A 27920-nucleotide genomic window follows, 5' to 3' on the forward strand; every position below is an offset into this window, starting at 1 on the left:
TGATGGGGGACAGCTTTACGGAACACTGACATTTTTGTTTTCCATCTGAAATGGCTCTTCCACTCTTCCATCTCTTTCAGAATTTAGAATCACAGAATAGTGTTAGGCTTGGAGTGTTCATACAGAACAACTATCTAACTTTTCGTGTGATAGAGAAAGTCCAGGAAGGCTAAACGACCTTCCCAGGGTCTCATAGGCCATTAGTGACCCATTTGAAATAAAACTTCCCTCCAAGTTTAATGACTTTTCTATCACACTTTCTGCTGATCTGCTTCCTTACAGTTCTCTCAATGGCCACATTCTGTAGAGATACCCTCCATTCACTTTCCAAGGAATCCTGCTATTCTCTTGGACTATGCAGGGTCTTTAAGTCTGGCATCCTTTCCAACCTACTTGCAGCTGATAGGTTTTCTAACAGTTCTTTCAATGTGTCTGTTCTGTACTGATACATTTCACTCACTTTGTAGGGAGCCCTATTGTGCTCCTGGATGGTCTGGGATCTTTGGTTTCATCAGCCAACATACTTCATTTATCAGGGCTAAATCTGACAGTGGCTCTGATTTGTTGCTTTGCCCTTAAATTGTAGGAGAGATATGTTTGGCAGAATCCCAGAGTGCGTTCCAGGGCCAAACAGAGCTTAAAGACGTTCTGGATTGTGCAACCGTTCCTAACGTAAAATCCTCGACTGGCTGCTTGTAGAGCTGTGAGTCAAATGCAGTTGCAGTGCTCCTGTTTCCATACTGGACGGAGCCCGCCCTCTGGCCTCTGAACTCCTTGACCTTGTGCTCCTGAGCCAGCTCCTGAGCTGGCTGAGTTGTTTTGAAACTAAGTTGTTTTTGTATTTATACGTATAGTCCAGAAAATGGAAGGAGAGATAAGACAGTTTCCCTCCCCAAAACACAAATGACAGACCTTTTAGGACAACAAGAAGCAAGGACACCTCAGTGAGATAAACAAGTTCCAAGAACAAAAGAAAACTTGCTGAGAGCCATTACCATACCTAAAGAAGCACTGTGTCAAGGTAAAGGGGGCTCTTAATAGCAGCCATAATGAAAACGAACGCTTACGTTTGTGCCAAATGCTATTCTGGACTCTTTATATGTATTACAGTATGTGAATTACATTTTATCATCGTAACTCTGTAAAATAGACACTATTGTGGACTGGAAACCTGAGGCACACAGACTCTAGGTAGCTGTCAAGTTCACACAGCTAATAACGGTGATAGGACAAGATTTGAACCAGGTCCTTACTCCAGAGTCTTCACCTTGAACCATTGTACATGCCGGCTTTCTGGAAGCCACAAACAGGAGAACTAGTGTCCACCCCTGGCAGAGCCAGCTGAGGACCTTATTATTTCCCTTTGACCCTATTGGCCAGGCCATCCCTTCAGTGAAGAAGACATCGTTATGGTATCTCAATGAGGGAGCTATTCTTAATAGCATCCATTTTTCTAAATCTCCATTTTTAAAACAGAAGACTGTAATTTGGCCACTCACACAGCTCCTCCTACAGAGGGAGAATGTAAAAGAACCATGGGCATTCTAGTGTTTTGCTCAGACTCGGTGGAGTTTGGTTCACATGAACCTGACAGCTCCTCAGAATTCACCCTGTGGATGCTGACAGCTCAGACTCAAGGCTAAGAGCCAGAGGCTCTGAGGTAGTGAGTACTACCCCGGGCAGATCCAGGTGCTGATTGCTCCTGGAAACTGCAGACATCTTGGCATCACACACCTTTTCCTTTGAAGCTTCAACTGTTCTCTCTACATTATTAGATTGGTGGCTTCTTGATGGAAACTACCATGCTTTAGATGTCTTAGTATTCCTAAGACACTGGAATGTCATTGCCCTGCCCACACCTTTGGGAAATTTCAGGTTCTTCAGCTGACTCCTAGCTGTCAGAACTGAGTCTCTGTGCTGAGGGCTTCCCCCACCCTGCAGAACAGCAGAAGGCATACAGCAGGCTGGAATTGCCTGGTAATTAATCTACTCCCCTCCCAGGAGTCTTCAACTGATGAGTTGTAGGAATAGGTATAGAAATACCCCAGCACTCTCCTCCTTCAGGGGGATAATGCTGAGGTCTGTACCCCACCGTTTCCCAGCAGGGTTAAGTTTCAGTCACCCACACTGGTATCTAGCTTAATGACACACCCTTGTTGCTTCCCAATCCCCACCTCACTTCCCAACTCTTCGAGAACATCCAGGTTCTGCAATCTGTGTTTCAGGGTCTGCTGTGGTGGAAAGCCAAACTAAGACAAAGGGCAAAGGCAGTGATGGTTCCAGGACACCCATGGTGGCCAGCATCGTGCTGGGATTGCTACAGGTATGACCTTATTTGCTCCACTCCACAGCAATAGGACACAGGGAGCTCTTTCATAGATGAGAAATCTGCAGTGTTCGCAGTCACGTAGCTGCACAACAGGCAAGCCGGACACTGAATACTCCCCATTCTTTTTGGCCTGATGGCCATCCTGTTTCCATCCGATCCTGTGGCTCAGTCCGGGCCTTCACATTCTGGAATCAAGACTCAAACATGTGTGAAATCAATTTGTTGGTATTTCTGGAATAGCCTCAGATGATCTGTTGCCTATTACCTCTTCTGCAATAAAACGTGTGTCCACCTAAGCAAGTGTTTTCAAAACCCCCTTTTCTCCTCTGTTCTGTCTCTCTTCCTGGAGATTGAGACTGTGCCAAAGTTAAGCCACGGAGCAGGCATGACTCATTAACAGCCTACTCAGCAGGCTGGTCTGTGAAACCCTGCATACCAACGGAAGACACAGACACAGAGGCCAGAAAAGAAGGAAAGCCCCAGAGGAGTGAAGACCAGTGCCCACACCTGCATACCTTGTTTCAGTCCCACAAAAAATGTTTCGAAACTGTGGTGCAGACATAGCCTTAAGAACCCCTCCAGAGAGACAGCTCGGTGAAGTTTTGGTGTCCTCCTGTGTTTGGCAAGCAGGTGGCCAGATTTCTAATTTTGTAGCTTCCCAGGAAAACTCTAATTTTTTCAGGGTCAGTCAGTCCCATCGGTGTTTACTGTATGTACCTACACGGAATATAAACTTGGGAGCATGGTCTTGTCCTCAAAAAGTTTGGGGTTTCACAGCAGAATTTACCAAGCTAATTCTTCAGTTGAAGGAAACGCCCCCACTCTCTCCATTGTCATGCCTCTCCTGGATCTCAGAACGGAGTGACTCCCTTAATCACCCACGGACAGAACCTTGCCAGTTCTGCTAACTTCTCAGTGATCATTTAGCAAGCGTCTCGCTTCTAGACAGGCCTCAACTCTGAAGGCAAGACAGGCGGTGTTGAATAGGGGCTCTCCATACAGATCACCTATGAAGACCCTCCCTCTTGATATGATGAGATAGATTGTCTGTTAGGGAGTAATTGTCCTATAGCCCCTATTGATGAAACGCTGAGAAACATGCTTAGGTTGCATTTACTGTCAGCCGGACTAGTGATGGCTCTGGGTCTTCCTATAAATTCTTCTTTTCCAGCTGGGCTTTTTTGTGGTTTCGTATTAAAATAGACACTTCCTAATTAGACAGATCTCTGTCATGAGGATCAATCTGAGAACTTCTGCGGTATTTTCATATTAGATATCTCTTCCCAGATCAGCCCTGTGCTCTCCAGCTTTTCTAAATCATAACTCACTGCATAGCTCCTTAAGCAGGCAATGGCCACATAACTAGTAATTAGTGTCCTGTCAGCTGATATCAGCAGCATTAGTTTTTAGCGGCTGACATCAGCAAGTCCGTCATATATTTAAAGCTATAGCTACTCATAATTGTGATGAATACGTTGGAAATACCCAATTAATAAGAAGATTTTTTTTTTCAAAAAAGAAAACCGTGTTTGGATGAAAGTATATACAACAAATTAAAATAAGAATTATAAGCCAAATATCAGCACAAAAACGAGTCTGTAAGAGCCCACAGTCCTAGACAGTCTTCCAAGCTCTGGCACAGACATCTATCATAAATCCACAAACAAGTCTGCTCCTTTCTGATTAGAGGATGGAGTTGTTTGGTCAAGGTTATAGAGAACATCTGTTTTAATGACAGAAGTCAGTAGAAGAGCAGCACTCTGAGCCTCTCCATAATTTTTTTATTCGCGGATGGCTCGGGAAAGAGTGATTTTTTTTTCAAATATTTTTTGATTAAGAAATGAAGCAAAATAAATAGTCGACTCTTACTCTGAAGGAAGCAAAGCACCATGGGAGGCGTGCGCTTATTTGAAAAATTCAAAATTGAAATTTCATAATGTTAACCTTATCTGAACAATAGCTGTATGTGCAGCTTTCAAAGAAGTTACAGATTAATGTGACCGAAATACAGAACAGGAAAAACAGAATTGTTCTGAAGAAATTAAGGATGAAGAAAAATACCTATTTTGTGATCAAAGTTGTTTTATGCCTAGGAAACAACCTGAGAAATAATGATTTTCTTTAAGAAACCTACCTCATCTGTTATTTAACTTCTTCTATTCCCCCCCAAAATATTATCAAAGTGACATCTATTTTTAGACTTTGTTCTGAGGTTTTGCACCAAATTGATGATTGCTACACCTGCAAAGCCTTACCTATCAAATCGAGTTAGCAGGAACCAGATCGTAATTGCAACTAAACTTATCAGCCTCCAGGAAACTCAGCCTGCTGCCACCAAAATACAAGAGCTAAGATTTAATAAAAGAATCCCAAACAGGTAACATTTTTCTTTCTCCACAATTTAAGGCAGTGTTCGTTCGTCATATAGAAATGGCAAATATGCATGTTGGAAATTCAGAAAACAAATATGTCAGGAAACATTTTATGCATCATTTAAAATTATATTTAAACAGTTCCCCAGCCATAAATTAAAGAAAAGAGAAATTATGTGCCTAAGCTTTCATAAATGTCCTATTCCAAATTCATAAAAATTAATAAATACAAATCAAATACAATTTATCTTTTTTTTTCATTAAGTAAAACAGTAATTCACTAAGTCCAAATGAGAGTTACAGACACACTTTATTAGCAGGACAGTGACACCATATTATCAGAAATGTTAGGAACACATTTGATGCGTTGCTCAAATGAACAGGAATAAATTAGAAATAGCATGTATATTTTATGACATGTTAGGAGTTTTTCTTCCTTGTTTAATCCACCCCTCTTTTCTTGTAGTTTAACCCTTCCCCTGGGGCAACGAATGCTCTCTGTTCCTGTCGTGAACCAGTTCAGGATGGCGCGATGGCTGATCAATCTGGGGCAAAGGATAATTAGGACTATTTACCTACTTGGGCAAGATCGAGGAATAAAATGTTGATCTTTCGCTAACCCTTTTTGTTTGTTGACCCGTGCACTTCTACTTCTGCAGACGTTTCTGAAAAGAGAGTTTGGCCAAGGGTTGTGATGGTGCTTTGTAGTTACCTGCTGCGGATTGCACCCAGGGATCTCTACGTGCTCCCTGACTAGTGCCGCCTGGGCTGGACAGTGAGATGAAGAGCTGAGATGAGAAAGGCCCAGGGATGTAGTATTTTCTTTGTTAAAAAGCAGGGTTGGGGGCACCTTGGTGGCTCAGTTGGTTAAGCGACTACCTTTGCTCTGTCCTGGGATGAAGGGTTGCATCAGGGAAGTCCCTGCTCAGCAGAGTCTGCTTCTCCCTCTCCTCCTGTCCCTCCCCTCTACTTGAGCTCTCTCTCTCTCTCTCTCTCAAATAAATAAACAAAATATTTTTAAAAATAAAAATTAAATTAAAAGCAGGGTTTTTTCAGGTCATTAAATTCATGTTTGTTAAAATTTAGAAAATACAGAAATAGATTTAAAAGTAAAAATCACTGATCATCTCATCACTCAGAGATAACTACTGTTAAATTTTGGTGTGTTTCTTCCTAGTCTTGAAAATTTATGTAAGACAAAATTTGGAGTATACCTTATAGCCTTCTTTTATTCGTGGGCATATTTCATATTATTAGGTATTCCTCAAACATAGGCTTTTTATTGGCTACTTAGTATTTATGTGTTGTTACATAAATATGTGTGTGACTTAGTATTATACATACTGTTATCTATTGAGTCATCCCCTCTCCTTGGACATCTAGGTTGTTTCCTGTTCTTCAACATTCTTCATAATGCTATAACAAAAACATCCTTGCTTGTACATTCTTGGGTGTATCTTTGATTAATTCCTTGGGATAACTCCCTGTTATGGGACTGTTATTGTTACATATTGCCAGATTAGTTTTCAAAATATGTGATGCTGATTCACATGACTAATGTCAGTAATTGAGGGTAAAATTTAATTGCAGCTGTGCTGGTACTTAGTGTTATACACTGAAAAAAATAAATGAAAATATAATTAAATGGTTATTTCTTTTCCATTTTAATATATTGTTCTATAGTAGATGGATTCTGAAGCACTATTTTAATAGTTTTACCGTATTTATAAAAATACACGTGATCAAAAAATAGAGAAAAATAGCAAAGATACCTATCTAGATATAACCATAGACAATCATTTAAAAATTTTTAACATTTCTGATATATATGATATTATGTACATATGAAATTATACTATACATAACATTTTGTAACCTTTTTCATTCAATAAAATATTTAGTCATCATTCTGTATTGTAGAAATATAAAATATTTTGTATATTTGCATAATAATTCATTTTGTACTAACATTTGCTTAACTAGTTTCCTATTTGTGGGTATTTGGACAATTTTGAAAAAACCAAACCTTTTGATACTCTTTCTTTTTCTTGATTTTGAAATATCTTATAATTTAAATATTTTAAATAAAAGATTTCAAGCATACATGAAAGTATAAAGAATGATATAATGAAGACTTCTATGCCTAGCACTGAGTTTTAACAAATCCCAACATTTTGTCATAGTTAGATCCAATCTTTTCTTAAAAGAAATAAAACAATATAAATATGGTTAAAGCTTTCTGCGTACCTCTTTCCAACCGTATCACTTTTATTCCTTCCCTGATGAAAAACTATTGTGTGGTATTCCAATGAATGGTTTTATAATGGATTAGATCTGTAAGTACTTAGTATACAACATAAACAACACATAGCCTTGGTTTTTGTTGTTGTTGTTGTTCCTAAACTTTATTATACTCTATACATTCTCTAGCTTACTTTTTTAGCATTCTGATTTTTTAAACTTTATCCACATTGAAACATGGAACTTTAGGTCATTCATTTTCACAGGTGTACAGTACTTCACTACCTGACTGTATTTGACAATTTATATAGTCGTTCTTATATATTGGAGGTTATTTGGGTGGTTTCCAATATTTTTTCTACTACAAATAATCCAGCAATAAATTTTCTTGTACATTAGTCCTTCTGTAAGATTTCTCTCCACTAAAGAATATTTCCTAGGAATGGGATCACTGGATGGTAAAATACAAACATCTTAACTTTGCTATTCAAATTGTTTTTGTCACCCTGACAGAAACAAGAGAGAGTCTCGATTACAGTCAGATTTTTTATTCTTTCCAATTCAATAGGTATGAAATGGCATCTCATTTTTATTTTCACTGTCCTGATTATTAGTAAGGTTGACCATCTTAATATATGCTTATTGATCACTCAGTTTTCTTCTGAAAAGTGTCTGTTTATATCTTTTGCCCATCTGTCTATTGGATTGCTTGTCTTACTAATTCTTCATGAGTTTGATTCATGGCAAATGTCTTCTTCTATAGTTTGCTTTTTATATCTGTTGGGCTTTTGTTGTTATTGTTCTGAGGTTGTTCTTGCTCTTGATGTTAAATTCTATTATTTTATTATTTTTTTAAGATTTTATTTATTCATTTGAAAGAGGGAGAATGTGCACAAGCAGGGGGAAAGGCAGATGGAGAGGGAGAAGTAGGTCCCCCACTGAACAGGGAACCTTCACCTGAGCTGAAGTCAGGTGCCTAATCTACTGAACCACTCAGGTGCTCCTTGATGATAAATTTTTAAATTAAGATATCATCACATTGATCAGCATTTCTTTATAGTTTAGAATCTTATGTCTTATTTAGCAAATCCTTCCCTACACTGATTTGTCATAATAAAACTATCATATTTTCTTTCAAAATTTTGCTTTTTACATTTAACTCTGTAATTCATCAGAAGTGTGTGTGTGTGTGCGTGTGTGTGGTGTGAGGTAGGACTCACTTCCATATGAACTGTGGTAGCCTGACTTATCAGATATTGATATTGATTTGTGATGCAACCTTCATCCTAGTTCATCCTTCATCCAAGCTTTCCATAGTCCAATTTCTGTGTGTTTATATTTTGTTTCATCAGTTTGTCTCTCCTTCCCCTAATGTTATGCTATTTTAAATATTCCTGTCTGGTATTGGGTCAGGATTCTCCCATTTTGTTGTTCTAAAATTTATTTTGGCTCATTTTTGCCCTTTACTCTCCCAAATAAATTTTAGGTTAGCTTGTCAAGTTCTATGAAACACTCTATTGCAATTCTCACTGGAGTTGTGTTTACTTTTAGAAGATGAATTTGGAAGAAATTGACTTCTCACTGTATTAAGTCTTCTTATCCATGATCATAGCATTTCCTGTTTTTTCAATCTTCTTTCATGTTTGTCAACAAATCTTTTGTAAGTTGTAAATTCAAAATGTCTTATACACCTTTGTTATACTTATTCCTAAGTTCTCACAGTTTTTATTAATCTTATAAATGATCTTGTTTACCATATTTTCAAATTGATTATTACTTATGTATAGAAATGCTATAGAGCTGTATTTTCATCTTATATCTACTGTATTTGGCAAAGGCTGGATTCTCTTTTTAATTTGAATATGTAGTCTGACACTTTTTTGACACTTCTTTTCATAGACATTCATGAAGTTTACCTAGAAAGTTAATTTTATTTCATCCTTTCCAGTTCTTATTTCTCTATTCATTATTTTCATCTTATTGACTATTAAGCAGTAGGATAATACCAGATACCTTGTACTTTTTTTCTTTAAAATTCTAAAACGGCAGAGTTAAGAAAAGGTTTTCTATTGTTTTTTTTTAATCTTTGATACCCATTATCAGTTTCATTTAGCCTTTCATTCAACACAATTTTTATTCAGATCTTACTCTGTGCCAGAACATTTTCTAAGCAATGAGAATGGAGTGGCAAATATGACAAAGCTTTTCATGGTATTTATAAGATAGTGAGAGAAATATATATATCTGTACATGTGCACACACATTTTTCAGGAATTGATACATGATTTAAAGAAAAATAGGGTGGTAGGGAAATGCTTATTTTAGATAGGGTGTTCAGAGAAGGCCTGTCAGAGAAATTCACATGAGAGCAGACAACTGAATAAGCCATGTGCATTACACTTAGCAGGCTCTGAGATAGAAATCAGTGTGCAGATCATGAATTAAGAAGTGCCCTTAGGACCAACACCTGTGGGAGTGAGAAGAAGCAAAGAAGAGTGGGCAGAGAGAGTTGGGTTGCAGTGCAGGTCCAACAACAGCCTTGTCCATTTTGATAGGGAGCTCTAGGGTTGCAATCATCCCATCCAGGAGCTAGAATAAGTGGGAGCGGGAGGACTTGGCCTTTATACCCTTGCAAGGATCAGGCATTAGATACGGCTATCTCAGGAAATAGCACAACCGCTAACAAGGTGGCATTCTTCAGCCAAGGTTAAAGAGGCCATCACTGCACGCTGTTCACTGAGATTCTAGAAGGTGATGTAACAAGACCCTTTAAAGGGAATCTGGTTGAATACCACAGATCATGTGAAGGGCTGGGAGAAAGGCAGTCTATGCAGGGAGCAATAGAAGAAATGTTTTAAAAAGGCATGAGCCTAGTGTGTCCAAGAATCGGATAAAGAGCAGTGTGACTAGAAGGACGCCAACAGGGAGAACTGTAAGAGACAGGTCACCGATGCAGTATTGGTAGGCCACGTAGGTGATGGCAAGAAGTTTGGGATTTATTCCGAGTACTGATAGAAGACTCAGGGGCGTCATAAGAAGGGACATGATTTGAATTGAATTACGTCTTAAGAAGTTCTTTCTGGCTGCTGTTAGCAGGATTGACTATAGGGCAACAAGATGGGAAACTGAGAGACCAATGCGGAAGCAATTGCAGTCAATTGCATAAGAGATTATGCCGGCTTGGACTGTGTTGATCGCTGTGAAGGGGGTAAGAACTAATTGAATTAAAGAAGTATTTGAAGATAAAAGCAAGACTGAATGATGGAGGCAAAGTAGAGGAAAAGGGAGCAGTTAAGGATGACCATGAATTTCTGGCCAGAGCAATGGGTAAGATGGAGTTTCCTTTGCAGAGTAAGGCAGGCTCTAAAGAGGAAAAGTGTTAGGTGTTGGCGGGGGAAGAAGGGAAACCAAGAGCTCTGCTTTGGACAAGGTAGGTTTGGGATAGTTGTTTTACGTTCCGTGAAGATGTCAACAAAGGGTTTGGAGCTGGATATGCCTTAGGATGTTATCAGTGCACATGTAGTGTTTGAAGGCACTCAGGATGGCAAGTATAAACAGAAGAGGGAAAATAAAGAGTATGGAAGGCTGAACACGGGGTTCTTTAACATTTACATATCAGAAAGATATGGTGGTACCAGCAAATAAGGGTGACAATGGATGACCGCTGATTTAAGTGAAAAAACCAGGGGTGTGTAGTCATAGTGCCCAAAGGAAGAAACGATCGCAAGGAGGGAGAGATCCTCTGTGTCAAAAGCTGCTAAGAAACTAAAATAACAATTTTTCCACTAAATTTGGCAGTGAAATGGTAAAGGTTATGGCCCGATTTCGTTGGGTTGAGGATAAAATATTAGGTGATGAAGTGGAGAGAGCGGGCCTAGAAAAAAATTTTAAGGAATTCCCTTCTCTTCATAATTCATTAAGATTTTTAAAAATCTTAAATCTTTTATTTTATCCCAACATATTTTTTTTGCATTCGTTGAGAATGATTTTTCTCTTTCAATCTGACAATGCTGATTACCTTTATATATTAGATGATGTTGAAACATCCTTGCATGATGGAAAAATTCCATTTAATTATGATGTATTATTTATATAAAGACAGACATATATGTATGTTGAACTTAACTTGTTTTTATTTTACGTAGGATTTTTCTACCTGTGTTCATAAATGAAATGAGATTGTTTTATGATTATCTTTTTCTTATGCTATCCCTCTCTAGTTTTACTTTCAAAGTTATAGCAGCTTCATAAAATAACTGGGATAACTTTCCCATTTTTAAGTTATCTAATATAACTTACATAATACTAGGGTTATCTGCTTAATTCTTGTAAAACTGTCTGGGTCCAGATCTTTGGAGATAAGCAGGCAAGGGAGAGTTTTGAAAATATTTTACTTGCAGATCTCATTGTTTTAATGGTTACTGGTTTATTGTTTTTTCCTAGAGTTAATTTTTAGGATGTCAGTTTTTTTCTTATTTGCTCTCAGATCATTTTTCTGCTTTCCTGTTGCAAACTACATTTCTGAGATTCTCTATCCAATTAACTAGTTTGGGTCAACTGTAAGCCCTGGCAGCAGACTAGGGGCTAGGAGGAAGGGAGAAGCCTCGCTCTTTGTCCTAAGTCTTATCTTTTCCTCCAGCAGTGGTGGTCTCTTCTGGGGTTCTGGCTCCCTTTCTGCCTCTGCCACAAATCCAGCTCCCATCCGTGATCTTGTTCTAACACTCCAGTGATGCCAATTCCCCCCACCTCCCACCGCCCCCCACCCCAGTTCCTCCAGGCCGAGTGGTGGTAACATTTTCCTAACAGAACTCTTTGTATGGTTGCTTCACCACCTGTGTTTTGATTAAAGTTTTCTTTTTGTAGCAAGTCTCCTGTATGAAAAGTCTCTAACTAGACTAACTGGAGAAGTTCTGTTTTCCTGACTGGAACTCGACTGACCCAGGTAGTTTATATTTTTCTGAAAAATCATCTACTTCATTTGGGGTTTCCAGCTTATTGGCTTATGTATTAAAAATCATTGGTATAATATTTAATTAAGATGCTAAGAATCTCTACCCCATCCGTGGTTATGTCCCTTTTTTCATTCTCAGTATTGTTTGTGCCCTCTCTCTCTCTCTCTCTCTTACTCAAGTCTTGCTAAAGATCTGAAAAGTATGGGGGTACTATACTGTGTATACTGGCTTACTGTATAAAAATTATCACTGGAAAGATGAGAAAGGAAATAATATTGGTTGTTTTTCAAAGGGAACCTAGGTGGCCGTTCAAAAGAAATGAAAAGAAAGTTTTTAATTATATACCAGTTCATACATTTTGAATTTTGAAGCATGTGAATGATTTCCCAATTCAAAGAATTAGATTTAAAATAGCTTAAAAGAACAGATTTTGGATTTTCTTTTTTTTCTTTTATTTCTTTGTTTTCTATTTTATTAATTTCAGCTTTATTATTATTATTTCCTACCTTTCACTCTATCCAGGTTTACTCTGTTATTCTAGCTCACTTATTCTCAGTTTTCTTATCTTTTTAATACTGAATTTAAGGCTAACCTTATCTTTAAGTACCATTTTAGCCTATCTCAGTTTTTGACAGGTGGTAATTTCATAGTGTTTATTTCTAAATATTTTATTATTTCCACTGTGATTTCCTACCTCATCATTGGATATTTAAGTGTATCTTTAATATTCCAAACATACGTGCTTTTTCAATTTTCTTTTTATTATCTGTTTCTAATTTAAATGTACCCTAACAAGAGACTGTGGTCTTTATAGCAACTTGACTTTAAAATTTGTAACCCCAGTTGTATGGTTCATTTTATACAAGTTCCTCTAGTATTTGATTAAAGTATACTTTCTATTACTTGGATGTGGGATGTGTGTGTGTATGTGTGTGTGTACCCACATTAATGCAAACTTAACTTTATTGTTCAAAATTTTATTTCATTGCAATTTTTTCTGATTAATTAGCTTTTAATATAAGTGTACTCAAAGATCATACCATATTTTGTAAAATTGCCTTTGTAATTGTCAGTTTTTCTTTACTGATATCAAGACCATGTAGTTAGTTGCAGAGTTTATGAAAATTACATATTCTTGGGGAATTGGTACTTATGTAGTATCCTATTTTTACCTTTATTACTGCTTATATTCTAGTTTTTCCAATATTAAAAAATCTCTAACACTTGGAGTATGCGTGTGTATTTACCTAGCATATCTTGTTCCATTCTTTGTTTTCAAATTTTCAGAATCTTCTTAAGCTATGTATTTTGAACCAAGCACAGAACTTAACTTTTTAAAAATACAGTATGTTGAATGAAAGAAATAAAAATGTCTCTATTTTCAGATAACATGATCACATAGCTAGTAAATCCAAAGGACTCTACCACCACCACCACCACCACCACCACCATCACCACCACCAAAACCTGGAAGTCATAAGTGAGTTCAGCAAATAGCAGGACATAAGAACAACATGCCCAAATCATTTGCATTTCTGTATACTAACAGCCAATTGGTAGAAAATGAAATTCTAAAAAACGCAATACTATTTACAAATGCTCCAAAGAATATTAAATATTTAAGTATAAATCTAACAAAAATGTATAGAATCTGTATGATAAAAGTTATAAGATGATCTGAATAAATGGAGAGACATATTGTGCTCATGGAATAAAGGCTCAACACAAAACAGGTATCAATTTTCCCAAGTTTAATATAATAATAATAAAAGAAAATACAAATACCAGCAAAGTTTTTTGTAGACATAGTTAAGATTACCTAAAACTTCTGGGAAATGAAAAAGGAACTAGAATACCTAAAATAATTCTGAAAAAAAAAAAAAAAAAAAAAAAAAAAAAAAAAAAAACCAAAACCAAAACCAAAACCAAAAATGAATAAAGTAGGAGGAATCAGCCTACCCAATTTCAAGACTTGGATGGCTATAGTAATCAAAACTGTGTGACATGGGTGAAGGGATAAACACATAGATCCATGGAACAGAATAGAAAACCCAGAAAGAGTCCCGCAGAAATAGACTCAGCTTATTGTTGACAAAGTTGCAAAAGCACAAATCCATAAAAGGAGAAGCTATTACTAAGGACTTCATAAAAATTAAAAACTTTTGCTCTGGGAAAGACTCTTAAGAGGATGAAAAGACAAATACGACTTGGGAGTAAATATTTGCAAAGCCTATATCTGACAAACGACTTGTATCCAGAAAATATAAAGAATTTTCCAAGTACAATAGTAAATAAATTATCAAATTAGCAAATGGGCCAAAGACATGACCACACACTTCACCAGACAGAACATACAGATGGCCAGTAAGCACATAAAATGATAGGCAATTTCATTAGCCTTATGGAAATTTACATTAAACGGGCAAGATATCACTACATACCTACCAGAATGGATTAAATTAACAATAATGACAACACAAAATGCTGCAAGAAGACAGAGAAACTGGATCACTCATACATTGCTGGTAGGAATGTTAAATAGTACATTCACTCCGGAAAGTTATTTGGCTTTTCCAATAAAGTAAACATGTACTTATCACATAATTTAGCAACTGTGCTCCTGGACATTTACCACAGGGAAATGAAAACTTACTTTCATGCAGAAACTTGTACATGAATGTTAATAGCAGCTTTATTCATAATAGCCCCAAACTGGAAACTATCCAATTGTCCTTCCGCGGGTGAATGGATAAACTGTGGTATATCTATGCCAAAGAAGAGTACTACTCACCAAGAAAAGGTAAAAAAAAAAGAGGAGAATGATGGGTGAGAAAAAAAGGGTACATACTGAATTATTTCATTTATATAATGCCGTTGAAATAACAAAATTATACAGATAGAGAAAGATCAGTGGTTGCCAGGGGTTACGGATGGGTGAGAGAGGAAGTAGGTGTGGCTTAAAAGGAATAGCCGGGGGGGAGCCCTAGATGCTGAAACAGTTTTCTGTACTGATTGCAGGAAGCTCTCAATGTGAAGGCAATTTGTTCAGAAACCTCTTGCACTTTGCAATCAAAAAGAGCACGATAATGACAACCTGAAAACTCTGAGAATGTTGTTACTATGAGAATGTTGTTACTACTGCAGAGTACATTTTCCACAGAAGATGCAGAAATCTGTTTTCTTGGAGTTAATCATGACATGGAATCTAAAGTTTTGATCAACGAGAATTACATTTTAATTTCATATTCATACAGCACATGGACAATAAAAATTATTCTTTCTGGTTTGGTGTGTTAAATACAGGATGTCATCTGCATTAATACATTAAGAAGTTCATTCAACTTTTAAGAAGTATGTAGACATTTGGCCTTTTTTCAACAAGAAGATTTCCTACAATGTTGATTAGAAAATCATTCTGGGAAGCAATCCATCTAAAATTTTGGGTGAAAGAAAGTTTGAAGATTGCCCAAAGTTTTCCCTTTGACATAGTTTAGAGTACAATTAGGAAAAACTCTTTTCTAAAATAACTGTTCCCTAATTAAAGAAACAGTTGGACAGGACTTCTTACTTCAAGCCCTTTCCTGAAATATCAGTTTTTATAAATATCCATCTGTCTGGGTTTTAATTTTCCTTATCATCATGGTTATATAAACACAAGTCTCAATTTTTAAATATAGGTTTTTAAATAAGTAATACAAGACACACCTTTGAGTGTTCTCAATGTATCATTGATTAAAACAATACTAATCTGTAGGAGGCAGATATGAAACTTGGATAATAAAGTTTCTTTGCTAATTTTAAAAAATATAATAGTAAGTTCCTTTAATATACAAATTTCATTTCACAATTATTTATTCTGATTAGTGATATATTTGAATATGTCTTTACTACTGTCTTTATTTTGTTCTTCTTTTACATTCTTTTCCTTATCATAGTTTTCCTTCTTCTTTTCTTGCTTTTTGCAGAATTGATAAATGTCTTTATTCCACTTTTAATTTTCTTCACTGATCTTGAAACTATAAATTATATTTCTATCCTTGTTGTTACCCTTACATTTTTAAACTATGTAACTACACATTTTTATAGAAAGTTTTAAATTATTATTGATTACCATTCTCCTGAACACACTGAGGGTCTTAGCATGGCCGAGACACTTAGAGAACAAGTCCTGCCATTATTATTATGTAGAGCTTCAGTGTTTTCTTCTTTTAATCATAGAAAGTTTATTATTATAGTCAATGGTTAATTAAAATATATCCACTTATTTTCTCAACTTTTTTGCTTATTATTATTTCTTTCACCCAATGCCTCCTTAGCTTGCCTGGTTCAGATCCTGATTCTTACTAGCTACGAGATCTTAATTCTTCCAAATCCCAGTTTCCTCATTGTGAAATGGGGTAAAAATACACATCTACCACATAGGGCTATAGTAAACATTAAGAACAGCCGGTGTATGTAAAGTGTTAGCTATTGTTATAATATTATTAGCCCCTGTTCTTTATATTCAAGTTAATAATGGGTCTTTGAGGGATAAACTCTGCCATGGGTGAAGTGTCTATTTTGTCATTCTTTTGTATGATAGATTAAATTCAATGAGAGAATTTAGCTAGGTAGGAAATATTTTCCTTTGGCTGTTTGAATAGTTATTTTATCTCTCAGTGCTGATGAGAAGATTGCTGCTTGCCTGATTGTCCTTCTTTTACAGGCAACATGTCAGTTTTCTCTGGTAGCTTTTAGGATTGTCCAATTTGCCCTTGATATTTTACAGTTTCCCTACAATGTGGATTTATTTTTATTTATGTTGCTTGGAATTTGTTGTGAACTCTTACTTCAAGGAGAGGTCTTCAATTGCGAAAAATTCTCCACCATTTTCTCTCCAAATATTGTTTCTCTCTCTTTCTCTTTCATGTGCTTTCCCCCGGTACTCCTATAGATTTATTTTGGAGCCTTTCCATCTATTATTCATGACTCAACTTCTCCTTCATAGTTTTTATCTCCTTATGCTGCTTTTGGAGTGAATTCCCCAGCACTATTTTCCAATTCTCTTTTTCACTAATTTCAGTCTTGACTTTATCCCTTCTATTAAGATTTTTAAAGGATGCGTTTTTTCCTAAAATTTCTCATCAGTTCTTTGTCGCATCTACTTGCTCATAAGGATGTTCATTTTTAGTTGGTTCCTGTAAATAGCTACTCGACTGAATAAGTATCCACAGTCACGTCTGGAGGTAAGGACAATTCAGGACTGTGACCAGCTAAATATTCAAGAGGGTAAATGCTTTAAATTTATTCTACCTTACTAAGTTATAATTTTTCATAAACTGAATGCCTATTTTACGTAAAAATAATTCCTCTGCAGTGATGAGGATTCTTAAAATGTCTTACCTTCTGTTTAGCACCCCACTGAATCAAGCTCAGGGAATCAGCCATCTATCTGCAGCAAACATACACTGCAACACACATTCCAAGGAAAATCACACTGTAAGGTAACAGACATGCAAAAATATAGTCACTTCTTCCTTATTTCTTCTCGGGCAGAGCAATGGACCCAGGTTAATTTGCTTGGCTCATGGAGGACAGTAATTAAGAGCTCAGTGGATCCAGAATACTACTGGCTTAGCCACAATTAACAACCAACCTCCCTTCAGAAAACACTCAGACTCCTTCTGTGCAAAGGAATCTGACTGGGAGAACCCAAAGGAAAGTTAGAAAGCATTTTCCTCACGAGGAAGATGTTAGCACCAAAACGTTTACTCAATGGATCCCTTTCAATCTGCAAAATATAGCCAATTGTCCTGGGTGAGCTCTTTTGTTTTCCAAGGGTGGAATTGTTTTAAGCAAGGACATTTTGTTAATTCTGTTTCATCGGGAACTCAGACTGAAAGTGTCCCTTTTATCTCAAAGGATCCCAAAGTCCTCAAAAAATTATGTGCCAGATGATAACTTGTCATCTGAAGACCAGACTCCTCTGAAGTGCTGGTCTGAACTGAGTCTTAAGTCTAATATTGATTCTAACTAAAAGTGCCATGGGATTGGTTAGAGTCACTGAACCAACAAGGGAAGACTTAACTTTCAACTTTTTGTACATTGTGTTAGATATAATAGCATTTGTGTGTTCAATAGGTTTAGAATGCCCAATATTATTCAGACATTTCTCAAGGAAATGAATGCAGCCATGACATGGATTTATGCTTAAAGAAAGATGTATGAACGTTATTACTTTAACCCTTATTACTGACTTGTTGTATGGGGCTTATAACCTGAAGTACAAGAGACCCTGTGCTCACCTGTTCCTTAATAGGTCTCCATGTTCTCACATTCAGCTCCATGGACCAAGGAGGGGATAGGTTTCTTGTTGATTAGTTTTTTTGTGGGCAAGTGTACAATTTTAGAGTTGGAAGATGATATGGACAATAGCTTTCTTTAAAAAAAAAAAAAAGATTTATTTATTTATTTGAGAGAGAGAGAGAGAGAGAGCAAGCATATGAGCAGGGGCAGAGGGAGAGGAGGAGAGAGAATCCTCAAACATGAATTGCAGGACACCGAGATCATGAACTGAACCAAAATCCAGAGTCAGATACTCCACCAGCTAAACCACTCAGGTGCCCCAGACAATAGCTCTCTGATACAGATAGGTAACTACCAAAGCATCAATGAAGTCAAGATCAAACAGTTAATTAGTACCAGGCTAGGATTCAAATTTATGGATTTAAACTCCTGGTCTAATGACCATGAAGGCAGAAGAATCTATAAATAAATACAAATATTTAGTCCATTCAGAAACCACCTGAGATATCCCTTATACTTCGTAATAGTCTATTAGTAGTATAAAAATTGTTACTTCTGACATGTGATGAACAAAATCAACAATCTCATGGACCCATTATGAGGTACTTAAGAACTTTGTTTTGAGGGCTCTGAAAGGCAAAGGAAGATAGCCAAAGGAGCTCTCTGCAAATGGGCAGCTTTCCCAGATAACCCCAGAAGGAAAAAAGAATGAACGAATTAATGAATCAGAATTCTTTTAATAGCCCTATTATGATGTCTAATTGTGAGTGTAAGACCTTATGACTTCATCACAAAATTTAGCATTCTGGTTGAAACTGTGGGCTGAACTTGCAGTCTTTGAAGACACTAAAATTTGAACAAGCTCTTGTCACTTAAAGAGAAACTAAGTAGGAAAACTCTAAGTTCTTCATACATACAAAACCATGTTTAAAATTACAAAGATTTTTATCAGTCCACTCTCACCATCATAAATAGTATATTTCTGAATGCTCAGTAAGCATCAGGTAATCTCATGTTTTTCCTGTTACAGGCCAACCTGTGTTCTACATCTTATTATCAATGTTGCTACCATTTTATAAACAAAGAAACTGAGATTTAGACAGGTTATGTAACTTGCCTGAGGTCATATAACTAGAACAGCAGGGCTGGGATTTATACCCAAGACTGGCTCCAGGTCACTACGATACATAAGCTCCATTTTGTTACAATTGGGATGAAAATTCATGAAAAAAGATATTTCTATACCTCCAGTGCCTAGAACCATGCCTGACACCTGATGGTGCTTATAAATATTTGTTGAGTACAAAAATGACTAAATTTACAAGGGTCAAAAGGACTGTGTGCCTCTTCTAATGGGCTTGTGGAGCTCCTACCAATTTTACAAGGTGTGTGTGACCCAAAAAAGGTTTTCAAGCAAGTCCTGTTACCTTGTTAGTCCCAACCAAATTGCTTCAAGGGTGTCACAATGTGAACTTCAGGAGAGTCCCCTGAGTTTTCCACCTTGAGTTTACTCTCTCCTGTGCTGTTAAGTTGTGAACTGGTAGAGATACTATATAGTGGGAAATATTTTTTTATTCCTGAAGGATAAATTTAGGGGATAGACTTTTTCATCCTTGCTTGTTCTTCAGTATCTCCTAATGAATTTGCAAGAAGCATATTCTAAATGGGAGACCTGGCCGTTGAGTGTGGATTCGAGTTGGCCTGGACCAGAATCCAGGTTCCATCCCATATCAGCACGTCATTAGTAAAATTATCTCTACCTCACTTTTTTTTTCCTTCAGGAAATGCTCTGAGCCCCCAAGGGTTGTTGTGAGAGCTAAATGAGTTAATATATGTAAGAAGCATGGCATAGTGCCTAATATTGTAGTATGTGATCAGTAATTGTTAACTATGATTACATCAAAAGCTTTTTGTTTCCTTCAATGTATGGAAAGAAATTCATCAGCAAATAGGTATTGAGTGCCTCCTTGCATGCCAGCCTCTGCTCCACGTGCAGAAGATACAGGAGCAAGGCAATTGTCTGGTTTCATAGGCTTCGCATTCTAGGAGGAGACTCAGAAGATAAAATAAGATGCACTATATGTCTGCTGGTGAGACATGCCTCAAAGAAGAGTAAGAGAATGGAGGGAAGTGGTGGAGAAGATCATTTCATACAGGGTGGCAGGGAAGGTCTGAGGGACACACCTAAAGGAAATGAGGCAGGACCTTATGGAGATCTGGGAATTGAATGTTTTAACAGAGGGAATTCTGGCCTATTAAAAGAAAGAAGAAGAAGAAAAATAAGAAAACAGACAAAGAGGCAAGGAAACAGAGTGAACGGGGGTGGGGTGGGGTGGTGGTAGAAGACCAAGCCAGTAAGGTAGCAGGGGCAGTCAGATCCTGCAGGGGTCTTCAAGTCCTGAAGAGGACAGTGGCTTTTACCCCAAATCAGATGGGGACCATTAGTGGGTTTTGAGCAGAGGCTGGCTGATGGTGTAGCTTCAGTCCCAAGGCCAGCCGCTCAAGACCCAGGAAGGGCTAATGTGCTTCAGTCCAAATGTAAAGGCAGGAAAAAATCCAGCATTCCAGTGTGAAGGCTGGAGAGATTCTCTCTTGCTTACAGGGGGGCCAGCCTTTTGTTTTATTCAGGACTTCAACTGATTGGATGAGGCCCACCCACCCTGGGGAGGATAATCTGCTTTACTGTCCATTGATTTAAATGTTAATTGTATCCAGGGGCACCTGGGTTGTTCAGTGGGTTAAGGTTAAGCATCTCCCTTTGGCTCAGTCATGATCCTAGGGTCCTGGGATGGAGTCCTGCATGGGGCTTCCTGCTCAGCAAGGAGACTGCTTCTCCCTCTGCCTCTGCCCCTCCCCCCACCCCTGCTCCTGCTCTCTCTCTCAAATAAATAAATATAATCTTCAAAAAAAAAAAAAAGTTAATTGTATCCAAAAAGACTCTCAAAGGAACACTCCAAGTGATGTTTAGTCAAATATCTGGGAACCTTACGGCCTAGTCAAGTTGATACACAAAATTAAACAATATAGAGAAGGAGCATATTTGGGGAGGAGAACGAGTTTTGCTTTGAACATGTGAAGTTAGAGATATTTAATAGACCTCAGAGGAGAGGTGTGGTCAGCAATTGGGTGTAGAGACCAGTGTCCTTGAGGTATTGTATTTTCCTTTTCTGTTGTATATCACGTACACAATCTTGATATGAAATTCCTTGTGTTAACATTAACTTTAATTGACTCTGGCCTAGTTATTAAGAGTAAACTGCTAATTTACTGACAGTTATGTAGCTATATCCAAAAACTTATTCCTTAAGACATCATGGCTTCTTACTTTTTTGAAATTTTACCTTTGCTGGTTCATCTTTCTGGATGTACTCTCCTGATCTGTCCACCTGGAAAATACCTTTTTCAGATTCATGAGATGGTATACCACCTCCTCCCTGAATCTTCCTGAATCATTTAGGCAAACTTTAAATGATAGACCCTCCCACTATTGCTTCTCTTCAGATTCTCTCTCCTTTTCTTTCTTCCTTTCTCTATTTTTCTTTTTTTTCTAGAAAATAGAAAGTTTTCATTTTCTCTCTCTAGTATATATATGCATATAACCAAAGCAATAAAGAAAATAATAAATGATAGGAAAACTCACCTAAAATGCCAATAATAATATTTAACTGATTTTAAGAGTTTGCTACATTTATTTACCCCAAATTACATAATTTTATAAAATAAGAGTATTCTTTTAACTTGTTTCATAGCCTGCTTTTTTTAATCAACAATATGTCATGACCATCTTTTAATGTCAATCATGACTCATTTTAACAGTTGCTTATTTGAGTGTATGGATATAATATACTTAATTTATCTCATTTCCCAATGAGGGTTTCAGTTGTTTTTGCTTATTTTTTTCTATATTAAGTAATGCAACGATTCATAAGTAGCTTTACAAAAGTCTTTTAAATTATTGCATGTATTTCATCATTTGGATATAATATAATTTGTTTAGCCAGTCCCTAACTAATGGATGTTTTGGTGATACCCTCCCCCCCGCCCCCTGACCACACACACACAGTGGAAAGAATGGAAGGAAGGAGGGGAGAAAAGAAGGAAAATGTAGGAAAAGGGAGAATTATTGGTTCATATCCAGGACAGAAAAGGGGCCATGAGGGCTATCTCTGTTTCTTGGCTCTAGTTTTCCTTTGGGTTTGCTTTATGTTCAAAGAGACTTTGTCCATGTTATATCAGAGCTCACCCCAGGCAGCTCCAAGTTTGTATTATCCTTAACTTCCATCATCATCTCTGAAGGAGAGACTGCTCCTTTTCTGGTGGTTTCAGCAAAATTCCCAGAGACAGCTTTAACTGGACCAGCCTCAGTCACATGTCCGTCTTTGAATCAATCAGCGTGGTCAAGAGGAAAGTGAGGCCGGTGACCAACATGGTCCTAGAGCCAGAAGGGGGATTCTGTCTCCCCCCTTCCATCGGCAAACTTCATGGGCTGAGAATGTAGGTAGGAGGGTTTTGAAAAGGTATAGTGTTCTGTTACCAGACGACATAGGTATGGTAATTGAGAAGCCCAAAACAATACTTAAGGTGGATTAACATGGTTAAAAGACAAAACAAAACCAGTGCTTTTTGTAAGGAAAAAAAAAAAGTTTTTAATGACTACAAATCTGTATAACATCAACCTGCAAAATGTCCATGGTTGGAAATTTATTTTAACCAACAGATGCCACACTGTTTCTATTTTAAGGTTGGGTGACTCCTGCCTCTTGCCAATCAGCCTTGTCTCCTTGTCTTTTTGCAACATCTGTCAGTTACTCATCCATGGATGGTGAGCAGAGCTGGATCAATGAACTTCCACTGTCCTGGGCAGACATTACTTCATCTCTGTGCCAGGTCCGTTCCTTATGGCAGCTGAGCTATTACAGACATTTTTACTTCTCCCACGCTGAAGATTTTCTCTTAACAGAGAATTGGCAGGAGGGGATACAGAAGAAGTGAGAGGCATTGTAGCCAAAGCTGAGACCTTTGTTTTGCATCTCAAGGGAGATTATTAGAGAACTAATACACGATCCTCAAATTGTCACATTGTACCTTAAATTATTTTCTGGTCACATCAAAGGCCAGCATTTAATCTGAAGCATGACTATCCTAAGGCATATGAATGACCTGGTGGGCTAATCATTTGGTAGCCCTTAAAATCACTTTATTTGGCATTTAGGAGAAACAGAGGGTACCAGAAAAGCCTCCACCACCAGTAGCTGTCTCCTCTCCTTTGTCCAAAACTTGCATGCCCCACTCAGTAGGACAAAACCCTTGTGATAACAAGGCACACCCTATTAGCACGGAGATTATCGACTATTTACCTTTGCATGATTCCAGGGTCTTGAAAACTCCACCCCATCACTATTCCAGGCAGATAATTCAAGTGTTCCTTCTGAACACACATAGTACTCCCCAGCTGGAGTTCTGGAAAATAGTTTTCTCCATCTTATAACACACTTCGTTGGGTCATTCTTAAGCCTGCCCAGCTCAGAGAAATGTATAGGAATTTGAAGAAGCTGGTTTTGAGCAAGTGGATCATCAAACTTTGGAGCCAAAGTTAACTGATTCAGAACCAATGTGAACCAGGGTTTAGTGACGAGAAGAGAATGAAATGATGGTACGTACAGGGTTGGAGGGTGAGGACTGGCTGGTAGAGGAAGGGAAAGTTTGCCAGCAAAAACAGGATGAAACGTAGAACTATTTTCAAACCCTTTTTAGCTGTGGAACCCTTTTTCCAAGGAAATTTTACTCCGATTTTGAAAAGAGGGCAATTGGGTTAAAGAATGGCCAAGACGTAATTGTTCCTCCCCCAACCATACAGCAAGCAGCCCCTGAGGCCCTCTGAGGGAATTCTCAGGGCTCAACATGGCTTAAAAACCGCTGACCTAGACTGTCTACTAGAGTAACACTGAAGAATGTAGTTTGCTCAGAGACAAACTGATGCTGCCTAGGCTCTGTTCCAACGTTAAAAGGGGATAACAGCTAAGGCACAGACAATATCAAACCATTAAACAGGTAGCTTTGCATGATTTTCCATCAGACGACAAAAGTGATGCTTTGTGTTCTTAAACTATTCTATCATACTGACTTTTACCGCCTGGATGGCATGTAGAGGTTGGCAAACCTTTCCTTAATATCAGCTGTAATTCCAACTAAGCTTGGGTTCATTGTTTCTTCCAGTCCCCTTCTTACTAGATTAACCTGACAGACATTTTCCTATCCCTCCCTCAAGCTCTGGTCCATCAAGAGCTGACTAGACTTCTCTCGTGTCAGCCTATTGTATGATTTACATTTCCAGCTTCCCTGGAGAGGAAGAGGTTTCTGTTCAAGTATGCCTCCCTTGCACCTATCACAGTACTTGCCAATAGTCAATAAATATTTGCTGAATGGATGACAAGAGCAGAGACACAATGGCCACAAGCCCTGCAGAAAAACAAAACAACACAAAGGGGAATCCGGACAGATGCCGAAGACAGGGGCTTGAGAACGGATTTGAAAACAAGTTACGAAAACTCTTTAAGACTTCATTTTTCTCAACCAGAAAATGGGAATCATAATATGGTGAAGTTACATTTTTCTCAGGCATCTAGTTTGCAATTATCTTAAAACCCTTGCATTATCCATTAAGTAAAGTAAGTATACATGATTTGGTACATCCCTTTACTGACTCTCAGCAACTTCAAAAGAGTCCCCCTCCCTCTGCTGTTTATTTTTCAGTACAGATGAAGTAGCTGTACTACACACACACACCACGTGAGAGCATATAGTTGCATTCAGGATAAAGGCACATTTGGGCCAACTCTGGTTGAGTTGAGCAACTCTTCTAGAGTTGCTGGGACCATTAGGCTGGTGAATGTATGAAAAAAGCCTGGTCTAATATCTGGGCCATGGGTGCACAATTAATGTGAGCCCTTACCCCATGCATCATGATGGAACAGCAGGGATCCGTGAGAGAATCTGTAAGGGGCTGGCTTGACCCTCATCTGCCTCTCTTCGACCCCCACATCCCTCCAAGCCAATTTACAGAAAACTCAAACCCTGAAGAACAGTATTTTGAAAAATAGATCACATCATACTGTGATTGTCTTAGATTGCATCCAAATGGTTCTTCTAAAATGGCAGCACAGTATTCCTCTCCTCTGGGACAACTCTCCAGGTCTGGTCACAAGTCCCTTTCCAGTTTTGTAACTTTGGTAAATTGTGAACCATTCGCTCTTTCCCAAACACTCACTCCCCAAACACTGTTGCAGAGCTTTGTCCTGGCCCGGCCATGTACTAGGTCCAAAGACTAATAAAACACAAGTGAGAGATAAACAAGTAAATAGACAGCTGTGAGTACAATGTGATCGTGTAAGTGCCAAGACAGGGCAATGCTCACGCTTCTCAGAGCACCAAGGAAGGGACTGACCCAGAACAGAAGCCGAGAGAGCAACAGGCAGAGACAGCATTCTGGAAGGAAGGCTCCTGAGCTGAGTGCCTTCTAAACTGCAGCAACAGGCCTCTGCTAAAGTGAGATGTGGGTAAAACACAGTAACTTTAATTTCATTGAAGTGTAGATCATTAAAATTTGAAGGACTCTAAGGAACCTATTTCCATGTTGTGTTCCTTCCATAGTGTGTGCTCTGGGGTCAGACTCTCTGGGTTCGAATTCCCATTCTGCACCTTTAATCTGCGGGGAGTAGCTTGGAGAAAGTTCCTTAAGCTCTCAGTGCCTCAGTTTCTTCACTAAAGACGTGAGGGGAAAATAATAGAACCTGGAACAGAGCCAGTTTTCAATAAATGTTGACCAATTAAGATTAAATCTTGTACTACTGCTGATCACCACAAATGCTTACAAGAAAGTACAATTACTCAGTTCTTTCTTTGTTAAATACATTTCTTAAGTTAACAGTTTTTCTGCTGATAGGCCTTCAATAAATATAAGATTTTTAAACATTTCCCCTAATCTCAAAAGTCTTCAACATCTTACATAAAAGCCAGACCTTGTTCAAGACAGATGCCTTATTTTATCAAATTATTTAGCCCCGAGAGTAGAGGTATATATATTTGCAACGCAATGAAAGAGTTTTAAAAATTTTGTCTGCCATGGACTTTAGGTAACCTTTCTCCTAATAACCATAAAACTATTATACGCATACTAAAATACATGAATAAGAAAATAAACCCCATTAATTCATATTTCTCTCAAAATTTATGACATGGTCTGGAGCTTAGTAAACCCTGTCTTAATACAAAGTGAAAATTTATAATGTAAACAGGGTTTTGCTAGAAATCTTTAAATACTTAAGGAAACATTCTTTGAAACACCCCTACTCTGTGAGGTATGTCACCTATATACAATTGGTTTACTAGGTGGAAAGAGCTCATTAAAATAACTCCACGAGGCCAGTAATTGTTAGACTAGACAGAGCACATGCTTCAAAAATAATGAAACTCTATATCTTTAAAGCTATTACATAATTAAGATTTTCAGTTAAATAAAGCTGACCTTTCCCCCTAATAAGGAGGCTTTTTAATGTAGAGATAGATATTACTATAACATACTTGAAGTGCTGATGCTGAGAAGGACTAGTCACATTCACCGTTCTGGGATTTGTGCCTTTGTGTTACTACTTCCTGACTACTCCAAGGTCAGAACTCAGCACACCCTGGAAGGGTGGGGAAGGGCCTTGAGCCCAGGGTGTTGGAGATTCTGGCAGAGCAGATGGTAAGGGGAACGCAGTCTTTGTCAGAGGCTGCCTGCCCAGGTAATCACTGTGAACTTAAGTGGATTTGGAACTATCTTTGATTTTTACTCTCTCCTACACAGAGCTTTCTCTAATATGTTTCGTTTTGTGAAACATATCAGGATTTGGGCATTACTACGTTAAACACAGCTAAACATGTTTTGCTGCAAGGTTTCTTGTGGTCTTCTATGTGGTCGTGAATCTCTGAGAGAGATACAATACCATCTTCTAAATGTACTTGGCTCAGAAGACTTCCTGGTGAAACATCTTATAAGACCAGTTTCTTCAGAAACATACTCTAGAAAACACTCTATTAACACATCTATTGCATTGCCAAAGTCAAAAGCATGAATCAGCTTTAATCCTTTCAATGGAAGCATTATCACCAGGATAGCGTCTAAACTTCTGGATGGCCTTGCACAACCTGGATCCTGCTGACCTCCCCAGCCTCGGCCTCATTTCTCAGCACAACCTCCCACACTCCTGCTCCTGTGAGGGAGTCACTGGAGGACTTGCTGGAACAGATCTGGGCCTTGTTCTAGCTGTTTCTTAGCTCCCCACGGTGTACCCCACACCCCCAACCGTTGCTTGGCTTACTTCTGCCCAGTTTTTGGAATGAGTTCTGGGGGAGACTTCTTAGGTCCCCATACATGCACTCAAAGCCTCCTTTATGTGTTCCCAAACCCACTTCATATAAGTCCCATCATTGCATCTCCTGCTCTGAGCCTCATTGGTCATCACTAGGTAGGTTTGGACTCCACACTACTCTGCTGTCTTACCAGTGCTTAACACAGGTATCTGACACACAGAAAGGCCAAACCTATATTTGTGAAACTGTTGATATGATAGTTCTTGATAGACAGTTGATGGCACACCCCACTAATGCTAGTAATTTAGGACCACCAGGACCCACTCTGTGGGCTTATATAAAGGCGTGCTTACCTTTAGATGGGCAGCAGAGTACTGTTTCATGGCACAG

General features: G+C 38.1%; 1 protein-coding gene across 1 annotated transcript in view; it reads right to left on the reverse strand.

Moving 5' to 3' along the window:
* LOC309863103 (uncharacterized protein) overlaps positions 1–27920 on the reverse strand; it is a gene marked incomplete at its 3' end in the record, with an annotated part of 79636 nt that extends 51716 nt beyond the window's left edge. Inside the window, exon 1 of the mRNA XM_082727589.1 lies at positions 27884–27920. Within this exon, the coding sequence (XP_082583715.1) occupies positions 27884–27913 (30 nt within the window). The 5' untranslated portion in view covers positions 27914–27920. The remainder of the gene's footprint in view (positions 1–27883) is intronic.

This window comes from Mustela nivalis (assembly GCF_964662115.1).
Source record: "Mustela nivalis genome assembly, chromosome: 4".
In the NCBI taxonomy this organism is placed as follows: Eukaryota; Metazoa; Chordata; class Mammalia; order Carnivora; family Mustelidae; genus Mustela; species Mustela nivalis.